At 34.0% G+C, this 11,802-nt stretch overlaps 1 protein-coding gene across 1 annotated transcript; it reads left to right on the forward strand.

Annotated features, from left to right (window-relative positions):
- The first annotated feature begins 4,971 nt into the window (after window positions 1–4,971).
- On the forward strand, window positions 4,972–9,107 carry LOC110114508 (fatty acyl-CoA reductase 3). Its single transcript, XM_020847423.2, has 10 exons — window positions 4,972–5,161; window positions 5,398–5,501; window positions 6,098–6,300; window positions 6,416–6,516; window positions 6,822–7,014; window positions 7,536–7,697; window positions 7,793–7,874; window positions 8,234–8,500; window positions 8,657–8,784; window positions 8,882–9,107. Exons 1-10 carry the CDS (start codon window positions 5,083–5,085, stop codon window positions 9,030–9,032), a joined length of 1,470 nt encoding a protein of 489 aa, XP_020703082.1. The 5' UTR covers window positions 4,972–5,082; the 3' UTR covers window positions 9,033–9,107.
- The last annotated feature ends 2,695 nt before the right edge of the window (window positions 9,108–11,802 follow it).

Consider the following 11,802-nt stretch of genomic DNA (forward strand, 5'->3'; position numbering starts at 1 on the left):
TTGATACAATCATTGAATATGTATTGATTATCTATGAATATTTTTTAATTAGAGCTGATCTCTCTAATTATGTATCATTATATCTTCAATAAATAATTAATTTATGATATAGCTCTTTATTTTATTATGTTCACAAAATATAAAGTGTAAGATAAATCATAAGGTTTGCTAATTAAACCAAGACTATCTGAACCGATAAATATTATCTAAAATAATTATTTTTTCCAATATTATTTGTGACCATTAAATATTTGTTAATTTATAATTAGCTAATTTAATTGCATCTTTATGAGTGTGTCCTATTATTTTTTAATATTAGCATTTCATCTTCTCTCATTCATTATTTTATAAATATGTATTTTATTTTTATGAAACATCTCATTCTTTATAATCCTATTAAAAATTCTTTTCAAAATTACCATGCTAAAAAATATTTAATTATCCATAATTATAAGCACTTGAAATTAACATTTTTTTTTAATTTAATGTAAATTAAAAATTAACATCTAAAACTTAATTAATAAGATTTGTATAATATAAATTTTCAAAAAAAAATTGGATAAGAAATTAAGAAGTTAAAATGATCAAATATTCTGATAATATCTTATTTTAATTGAGATATATTATAACTAGTATATATCTAGATTATGCTCATAACTACTAATGCAACTAAATACTTTCTCTGTAGTATTAAAAAAAAAGTAATAACAAACCGATATTTAATTAATATATTAATTTTATAACATAAAAAATAAAAGTTTCACATAATTTTATATCATTATATCGATAATTAAAGCACATCAAAGTTGATTAACTCTCTCGATCTCGTACTCAATGAACTGATGTATAGGCCTCTCCTCTTATAATAAATTAAAATAGCTCATTCAAGAAGAAATTTTCCCTCAATTTCTTTATTTAATCCAAAAGAAACTTAAATTTTCAACACCGTTCTTAGACTTCGTTTGGGATAGCTCAAGATCACTGCTTTTTTCTACTATCAAAAGATTTTGGTACTTGATATATCATCAAAAAATTATCTTGACCAGACATGAATCTCGAGGCAAAATCATTTTGGAAACTTCAAAAATTTAATCTGGGACCATCTGAACTTTGATTTTAACAAATTTATAGTTGATTTGAACGCCTCAAAAATATGAACCCAACGACACTAAATTTGACACAATCCAAGCTCAAATGGATCCAAATCAAAGACCTGAAGCACATTTGGAAGATTCAATCCATATTTGGATTACCAAACAATTTTCAAACGTGACATGCTTATAGTCGAATCGAGTGGCTCGATGAGAAAAATCCAACGAGCCCAAGGTCGTCAAATTCTAATATCATTAAGATATTCAAATGTCCAGTAAACAGTCCATGATCAAGGGAATCAACATCGACCGTCCATTCAAACCACTCCCAATTTACCCTCGATCTTCCTTCTATTTACTGGCCATGCTACTCTAAAAAAACTATAAATAGACCCATCATGTGTCATGAGAAGGGACTAAAACATGAAGAAAGGAAGAGAATGAAGAGAACTCTCTTGCCACTAGACTCCTTTTCGTCCACCGCCGAACCTCCACTTGTCTACCGACTTTCGTCGGATCTCCGCCCGGCCGCCGATTGACGTCGGATTTTAGCCCGACCGTCAATTAATTGAAGCCCAATCTCCGCCCAACTACCAAACGTCGTCGGATTTTCGATCTCCGTTTGTAACTGGATTTCAACCCTAGGGTTGATTATTATAATCTGATCATCCTTCATTTCATGGATGACTTAGTTACTTGTAATTCAATCAAACACTAGTGGAATTATTTTAATAGAGTGTGGTCCCGTAGTTTTTCCTTTTTTAAGGGTTTTCCATGTAAAATTATGGTGTTTCTTTTTTTTTTTTGGCAGGGTGAACGTTTGAATTCTGGTTCATTAGAATTCTAAATTTTGTTTTAAACCAACGTACTATGCATTCGAGCGCAACATCGAAGTACGTTTAATTCTATATTAAATATATTAATATGCTTACAACACATTTTTGCAACTTGTTATCATACAATTTTCAAAAAATGTCTAATGACGTTTTAGAAACAACACATCTCTTCTTAAACAACTGTTAACACTAATTAATTCATAATTAATCTTATCTTAGATCTATCATAAGTTGAAACAATGAAATTATAAAAATTGATGTTCAACTTTGATATTCTCTTAGTTGTCTTATTCTCATGTTATATTTGACTTTTTTTAAAACCCTAATATGATAATGATATATATATTTTACTCTTATAGATATTGTGCTAACATAAATTTCAGCAATAAGGTTTATTCTGATTAATTTATTCTATGTCAGTACTCAGTATTTTAAAAACTTTGAGATTTTTTTCTTAAGTAAACTGGTGGTTTAAGTTTCACCCTCTAAAAAAGCTAACATATTAAACAAACATAACCACATGCATTATTTTTTGCTGAAAGATAAAAAGGATTTTCTGTAAGGTATTGAGAAGTCAGCCTAGCAGTATCAGAAGGGTGAGATTGGTTAGAAGAGATGTCTAAGATGGACTGGAGAATAGCTGAACTCGGTTGTGGCCTTGTCAGAACATAGTGTGCTGAATTAGCTCCTCATGAAACTCTTGTCGAAACCCTAATCAGACATCTCTGGATTCTAAAGAGATGTGTAAGTTGCGATAGAATCTCATAGGGATGTGAAACAGCTAGATCGAAAGTGTAACAGCCCAAATTCATAGCTATCGAGATATTGTCTGTTTTGGCCTAAGAGCCTCACGATTTTGTCATAATGGTGTAACATCCCAGTAGGTCACCCATCCCAGAATTGCTCCGGGATGAGCACGCTTAACTGCGTAGTTTCTTACAGAAATTTCAGTCATTACATCAAAATCTGCCTCGATGTTTAAGAGAGCTTTTTTTTTACTTAAGAGTTTTCACAATTTCTCCCACTTAAGTAACTGACGTCCTCGTCAGCATCTGTATCCCAGAATCATCCACCTCGCAGATAAGACTCTAGAGGTGGCTCCTACAAGTTCAAGTGGTGGCTCCCATCATGTAGCACTTTGTCCCATACAGTGTTCAAGAGGCCAGGTATCTCTCATGGCGTAGCACTTTGTCTTGTATGATACTAAGCTCCCATCTTCTGGCTTGTGTATTGCTCTGATACCATTTGTAATAGTCCAAACTCTTAACTATCGAGATATTGTCCGTTTTGGCCTATGTGCCTCACGGTTTTGTCCAATTGATGTAACTTCTCAATAGGTTATCCATCCCAGAATTGCTCCGGGATGAGCAAGCTTAATTGCAGAGTTTCTTACGAAAATTCCAGCCATTTCATCGAAAGACACCTTGATGTTTAAGAATTAGCTTTTTTTTTTTACTTAAGGGGTTTCACAGAAAGTGTGTGATTAATGAAGAAATGAGCTAGTCATAATGTAAATTGGACAACCGACGTTTAGTGAAATATGAAGAAAGAGAGGTGGATTCAAAATCCTGTCGTCAAAGGGACTGGAGGCCTTGGCATATAAATGACGATGTGATCGATGTGGAAGTTGCGATTGGAGACTGACGGTGTGGTAACATGATTGAATGGACAGAGCTTTTAATCTGTGCGGACACCAGACGAGAGAACCGTCTGATTAAGCACTGGGTACCTAGCGGTACCAAGTGCGGGTACCGAGCTGGGTACCCACCAATGAGATGATGTGATGCATTTTTATTGATCTCCGAACGCCCTCCACACTCCGTACAGAATAATATTTCAAATGAACGGTGCTTTCAAGAGCTCCACTGGGCCATGATGAACAATTAATTCCCACAAATAATTTCATATCATTTTCTATCATTTCTTTCTCATTTGCATTTCAAAGTAGTGTTCACGTGGTTACTCAACGTTCAATCATCATCCCATAGAGATGAGGACAAATTCACATCCATCTTCATTTAACATCTCAACTGATCCTTTACCTGCTCAATTAAATAAGCTGCCAACCACTAAAGCAGAAAACAATTCTAAATCATAAAGTAACGAGTTTCAGAATAAAAGTCATAAAGGAGGAACTGAAAAGTTTTCATTCAGATTTTATTTGGGACAACTTTTTTATTGCTTCTTAAAACAGTAAAATTATTATACTAAAAAACTAATTTAAAAAGTAACAAGAAAGTCCTCCCAAATGAAACCTTAGATATATATATGTACAGTTTTCTTCAATTTCATAGATACTTAAATTTCTTTTAGTAATCTCATTGCTTTGTGGAAGTATAGCTACGAAGAAGCCTATTACATATGGAGGCTTTATTATATTCAGAATGAGTCCCTTTCTGAACAAAGAGAAGCCGACACATTTCGAAAGAATAGAGATTATATTTTTTTTAAGAGATTATATTTTTTATAAAATAGAAAATAATAATTGCTTGAATTAATGTCGTAAGAAAAAGAAAAAAATTGCACTTTGATCAAAATGCGCTAATTATAACTCCAAAAAATTGTTTTTTTTTTGGGAACGGGTATCCGCCCGCTGCCACGTCAGCTTGTGACGAGTTTGGCGGTGTTCACTAGTCCCTCGGTGAGTCTATCAGCAACCAGCCCCACAGGTGCAGGACCCACAGTTCTTTTCTCTCCACTTAAGGAGTCGTGTCGTATGAGAGGGGATTCGAACTTAGGATGGGGGGTTCCCAATGGAGCGCGCCTTTTTAATCTTAGAAAAGAGAAGGGTTAAGGCATATAATTAGCTCTTTAAGGCATGGACAGCTCGCCACATTAATTATCGTTTGAACGTAATCATCCAAACATTAATAATAATAAACTGGAGAAAATGGTTGTCGTGTAATTATCTCTACACAGATGAAGAACTATTGCTGGTCACCAAACTCTGGAGTGTTAATTTAAAATAATCAACACATCAATTGCTTTCTCACCTTAAATGGCCAAAAAAAATTAGAAGATCTAGCCACCTGCCTTCCCTTCCCTTCTTGTATATATATAAATGCCTGAAGAGAAATCTCATTAACCTAAAACTCTTTTGATTCCTTATATTTTTTTGCAGCTTGTAGTTTTTCTTTACTCTCTTTGACATCGCAATGGAGATAGGTAGCATAGTTGAGTACTTGAAGGATAAGAGCATCTTCGTCACTGGTTCCACTGGTTTTCTGGCAAAGAGTATTATCTCAGAAATCTTTTCTACAGTATTATCTCTTTTAACGTTTGAAAAATTATTATGTGCGGTGTCCGGACACGTCCAGAGGCTAATCTGGATGTGCCTCGTCGGCCAAAGCTCAATGCATTGAATGACGTGGTGCAGCAGGATTGATCCAGACGCGTTCGGACACCACACATGATAATCTCTCTTAACGCTCAGGTCTAACGTATGTTGTTGTTTGTTGCTTGGTTTAAAGTCTTTGTGGAGAAGGTTCTTAGAGTTCAACCTAATGTGAAGAAACTCTTCCTTCTTGTGAGAGCTGGAGATGCCAAGTTGGCTGCAGAACGCATGCAAAATGAGGTATAACTATCTTTTCAATATTTATAATTATTGATTGTATTGAGTCGTTAGAGGCAATTTTGAGTCGATTTCAAATGGGTAAATCAAGACATGGATAAAAATTTTTGATATTTTCATGTTATATATGTAATTTCCTGTTAGGCTTCGTTTGTGATGTTTTTTTTACTGGTTTTTAAAGTAATTTTCTAGTAAAAAATTAAAAATTTTTATGCTAAAAATATGCTTTAAGTTGCAGTAAGAAAGCCGTCCCAAATGAAGTCTAAATCTAACTTGGTGCTAACTCGGTGAATGACTACAAGTTAACTATCAATCATTGGTTTTAACTTGTCTCTTCTACTTTTGGTCTTTTTTAATCTTTAAAGAGGCTTTCCACCAATGCTTTTTATTTTGAAAAAATGTTGCTTTTGAATTATATATTATAAAATATGAAATTATTAATGACTGTTATAATAACAAATTAGAGTTTAAAACCTTTCTAGCATTGCTAATATTAAATATGCTATTGGCTTATTATTGTTAATTATAATTTTTGCTCCATAGCACTACTAATAATTAGTGTTCTAATATTAATGGATAATCACTTCCTTGATCATCAGGTGTTTGTAAAGGAGCTTTTCGATGTTCTTAAGGAGAAACATGGGGAGGACTTTGATTCATTTATATCCAAAAAAGTTTACTCAATTGCAGGAGATATTATTTATGAAAATTTAGGGATTGAGGATTATAATCTTAAAGAAATGTTATGGGAGGAGATTGACATCGTTGTCAATGTGGCTGCAACTACCAACTTTTATGAGAGGTAATCAGAATTTTTAATAATTCAAATTCATGGAGTGAGTTTGAGACTAATTAATATGAACTTAAGACTTTTATTGTAATTTTATAATTTTTGTGTGTGTGTGTATGTTTTCTAGATATGACATCTCTTTGAATATCAATACCTTGGGAGCCAAGCATGTATTGGAGTTTGCAAAGAAATGCACAAAAGTCAAGATGCTTCTCCATGTATCAACAGGTCAATTCACACTAACAAAAAATGCATTATCTTTTGATATAAGTTATGATGAATTATACAAATTTTGAATAGATACATCACTACATTAAAATGGTAAATTACTGGAAGCGGAAATCCTTTTTCCGTCGAATTCACATTTTATTCCGTCGGAAGCTCCGATGGTAATCGAAGGTTTACCTGTAGTGCATACATTATATTTTCTTTATTACTTGTTTTAGAATTTTGTATTAAAAGACCTTTGTACGTCTCACTAACAATATTTCATATATCATTAGGCTTATTCTGATTATATTTGTGTTGATCAGCTTATGTAGCTGGTGAGAGGGAAGGTATAATATTAGAGAAGCCATTTCACTTTGGTGAAGCACTGAATAAGGATATGTATTTAGACATTGAAGAAGAGCTAAGGCTTGCTAAAGATAGAAAGAAAGAACTCCATGAGCAAAATTCAACAATAGAAGCTGAAAAAGTTGCTATGAAGGAATTGGGAATTCAAAGGTTTGACATCCCTTCAAGTTTAAAAATGCTATATATAGAAATTAACTTGCAAAATTGATAAAATATTTTGAGAATGTTTGTTTCTCTAACATTTTTGGTCATTTAATAAAATATTCTTAGTAAATATCACTTGTTTGAATTGATGACATGTTATAGTTACACTTTGTTAAATGATATTTTGCACTTAAATGTTGGCATATATGTGGCACCTTAATCTAATGGCATAAATGATCAAGCTATTAGTGAAAAAAAAGGTTCATAATTATCATTGATATATTTAAAAATTATTATGATGTTTAGTTTGTAGCAAATAGAAAATATTACAATTGATAGATATTATTATTCTAATAATAATAATGTTATATAGACGAATTTTTTACTCTTTAAACAATAAACCATACGACCTCTTTGATATAATTTTTTGTAATTAGTATTTCCATGTTATTATAAGTTATTCGAATTAGTTGTTTGTTATTTTCTTATAGGGCTATGCTAGTAAGTTGTTTTATTTGTTATTGCAGGGCTAGAATGTATGGCTGGCCAAACACCTATGTATTTACAAAGGCCATGGGAGAAATGCTTCTTGGTCATTTAAGAGGAGAAATGCCACTAGTTATTATGCGCCCGACAATTATAACAAGTGTCTACAAAGACTCATTACCAGGTTGGACAGAAGGAGCTCGGTAAGCCCATATATACATTCCCAAGTTGTTTATATTTATTATTACATTTTAGCATTTGCTTCTTGATCTAAGTCAACATTCACTTGATGTTGTAGGACAATTGATAGTATAATACTTGGTTATGCAAAGGGGGACATTTCATGCATTTTAGGAGATCCAGAAGTTGTTTCTGATTTGGTTAGTGATCTTTATTTGCATTGATGCAACATATTTAATGGAAAATAAACATGTTGGTCAGCGATCTTGATTTTATATTATTATACATATTTTTTATATGCTTAAATTATAATTGCATCTTTCTATGCTCATTGTACAACCATATAATTATTTCAAGTCAACTCATAAATTTTAATCAAGATGCATGCATAAGCATAAACTATATATAATAAAGAATAATAAAAAGAAATATCATGTTAATTCATTATTTATATAAAAATAATATTGGCAGACAAATTTACACATCTACAACATATTATAATGTTGAGATAAAATTAAATCTATAATTTATATTTATTCAAGCATTTTTACTTTGATAGATTCCTGGAGACATGGTGGTGAATGCCATGATTTCAGCAATAACTGCTCATTCAAATCAACATTCAGAATTCATATATCATGTAAGTTCATCTGTAAGAAACTTGGTGAAATATTCCACAATAGAAAAATGTGTCTACCAATATTTCGTGAAGAACCCTCAGACTCGTAGTGATGGCAAGGAAATCAAGGCAAACAAATTTCACTTCATCAGAACAATGCCAATTTTTCATAGATACATGCTTCTTCACTATCGCGTACCTCTTGAGGTAATTAAACTCTATTTCCTTTTTAGATATTTTTTACTTTTTTTTTATAATGGATATAAGTATGTAATGCTTGACATGTGATTTTAACATGAGCTTATTGTTCAAGGGAGTATGGCTAACATACAATATTCTTTGGTGTTGTGGCTTCATGTTTAGGGCTTGCGCTTGATGAATTTATTCCTTTTTGGATTATTTACTCAACAATTCAACACATATTGGAAGAAATATAAGTATGTGATCCACCTTGCTGATATCTATGCACCATATACATTCTTTAAAGGAAGGTAAGCTCAAGTTTATGACTTATGAGTAATAAATAGTTCTACTCTTTATATTTGAGATATGAACAATATTCTTATTCAATATTATGATTGATTGCAGCTTTGATGATGCTAACTTAGAAAGGTTGAGAAAGGCAATGATGAATAATGTTGAGATGAAGTTGTTTGATTTTGATCCCAAACATATTGAATGGGATGATTACTTGATAAACATTCACATTCCAGGTGTAATCAAGTATTTGCTTAAGTAGAATATTGAAAAATGATATTAGGCCGCTTATATAGCCTATTGGAGAAGAAGCATTAAATGCAATATTTGTTGAGCACAACTAGCTATTCTTCTTAAATTCATATTAATCACAATTGTATCTCCATCAAGTACAGTGGTTCATTTATTATGAAATGTATTTATGAATACAAGTAAATAAATATGTTTTTTTTTGGGTAAAACCCACAAAGAGGCCTACGCGTTAATATAAATAAAGGGTTACAAGTCCTTAAGGGGACCCAGAGCCACTAATGCTCAAAGAGTTACATTCAAAAAAAAAAAAAAAAAAAAAAAAAAAAAAAAAAAAAAAAACTTAAAATCCCCACACTAAAAGCTTAAGATCCCTACTAAATTATAAAATAAAGTGGAAAGAAAAAGTTATTGATAGCAAAAAGCTACAAATGAAGAAGGAGCGACAACTAAAACCATTCAATAAGCATAACAACTGTGATTTAAATTGAACCATTGGACTGACATAGCTGACCAAAATCAAAAGACCTGTAAGGAAAAAACAAACCTCCATTAAAATCAGATTAGCACCTCAACTAAATAAAGTAGAACACATCAAGAAGCAAGATCCAACTAACAAGCAGAACAAAACAGACAAAGAAACACCAACCAAACATGGAAATACCAACAAACAACCAGCTGATCTGCATAGTACATGACCCCAATCAATAGGCCAAAAAGAAACAACACAACCAGGCAAACAACCCAAGAAAACCCAACAATCACCAAAAGAGAAGACACCCATCACTTGGACAAAACCAGTAAAAAATAGAACAACACAACACCAATGACACCACCAAAAGGAACTAACCAATACAAGAACAAGAATGAACCTTAGAACGAGTAGCTCTACCAACTGAAAATTTGAAACTTTAATTTTTATTTTTCTTACATTTCTTTCCAAAAACTATGTAGAAACATTTAAATGATTATGCTGCACCAAAAAAAATTAGAGGTACCATCATTAGTCCCCCCCAACACCGAAGTGATCACCCGACTGAGTATAAATCCAATCAGTATGATCAATAGGATCAACCGAATGTAAATTCACATTTGGCTTCCCACCATCCAAATCAATTACCACATTATTAGAGATAGGGGAAACTAGTAAATTAATCATAGGCACTAATATGTCACAAAAAATGGCCTTGATCGTGCACGAATATCGAGTTGTATTTAAATGGAAACTTTCAAAATTAAATTTGGGATCATTTGAATTCCAATTTCAGTAAACATATAGTCAAGCTAAATGTCTTAAAGATACATACCTAGTAACACCAAAATCTGCCCGACCCTAGCCCAAATGGGTCCATATCAGGGGCCCAAACCATATTTGGAAGGTTCAAATAATTATTTAGGATTACAAAATGATATTTAAATATGGCATGTCTATAGTCAAATTGAGTGGCTTAGTGAGACTAATCCAAAAAGCCCAAGATCGATGAATTCCGACATCATTGAGTTACTTAAATAATAGAGAAACTTTATATGATAAGGGGAATCAATATGAGACATCCAATGGAGCACTCCGAACCTACCCTAAATATTCTCTATAGTTAATGGGTGTGCCACTCATGAAAATCTATAAAAACACCCCCACTCTCTACATGATTGGGAACTTTGGCTAGAAATTGGAGAGAGCTCAAAGGCTTCAAGAGCTCTAGCACCAGCTTCGTCGAATCCCCATTGACTGTCGTTAGACCGCTGCTCTCGTGTCGATCAACGTCAAACTTCCACATGGAGACCATCAGACTTTAGCTCGACCATCATCGAACCACCACCCAGCCGGCTACTGTCGTCGGACTTCCACCTAGTATTCGACCGTAATATGACTTCTACCTGGCAGCCGAGCGTTGCTAGACTTTATCCCAATCGTCGTCGAACCACCGCCAGGCCGTCGAATGCTGCCACAGTTTCACCTGGTGGCTGACCGCCGCCAGACTTTAGCCCGGCCATTGTCAAACCACACCCAGCCCCCAATACTACAGGAAAATCACCCAAAACCGGTGGTTTTTCTGGCGGTTTGGGTGAAAAAACCGGCGGTATTTGAAGATACCGGCGGCTTTGCGTGGGTATATAACCGCCGGAAAAAATGGCGTAGGAAACTATTTGCCGGCGATTTTTACCGATGACTTAATTAGCCGACGGCTTTCCGGCGGCATATACAGCCGGTTATTCCACGGCTTTGTACCGGCGGTGTTCCGGCCGATGTACCGCCGGTCAAGTTACCAACGACTTACCGGTGGTCCTTCAACAACGGCTAACCTACGGTTACGGCGGCTGGCATGAGTTAAATTAACCAATGGGAAGCATCATTAAACTGCTGGTACAACACCGACGGTTACCGGCGGTCTGACCAACGGTAGTAACGACGGTCTAGACCGCCGGGCTTTCAACGGACAACCGCCAGCTGCCGTCGGGCAACCACTGGCATAATACCAGCGGTTTGACAAAGTTACCGGCGGCTTTTTAAAATCCGTTTGGTATCGTAGTTTCCGGCGGCCAAACCGCCGTGTGGCCGCGGGAAACCTGTAGCTCCTGCAAAAAAAAAATTGACAGTCTCCCCTCTATATGAAGGAGGTTCACCCTATATTCTAAAACCTGCACATAATACAATATATAACATGATTTGGGCAACACGCCGCTATATTCAATCAACTATCATAATTATATACATAAGCACAACCAAACAAAACATTAAATAGAAACAAAATTAATATGTTCAACCATAAAACATAAGTTCA

Source organism: Dendrobium catenatum, unplaced genomic scaffold, assembly GCF_001605985.2.
Source record: "Dendrobium catenatum unplaced genomic scaffold, ASM160598v2 fragScaff_scaffold_1608, whole genome shotgun sequence".
NCBI lineage: Eukaryota > Viridiplantae > Streptophyta > Magnoliopsida > Asparagales > Orchidaceae > Dendrobium > Dendrobium catenatum.

Excerpts from the sequence above, each read along its gene's own strand:
- LOC110114508 (XM_020847423.2), top strand. The coding sequence starts at position 5,083 with ATGGAGATAGGTAGCATAGTTGAGTACTTGAAGGATAAGAGCATCTTC. Across the intron at positions 5,162-5,397 it reads CACTGGTTTTCTGGCAAAGA|TCTTTGTGGAGAAGGTTCTT; the intron begins GTATTATCTCAG and ends CTTGGTTTAAAG. Across the intron at positions 8,501-8,656 it reads ACTATCGCGTACCTCTTGAG|GGCTTGCGCTTGATGAATTT; the intron begins GTAATTAAACTC and ends CTTCATGTTTAG.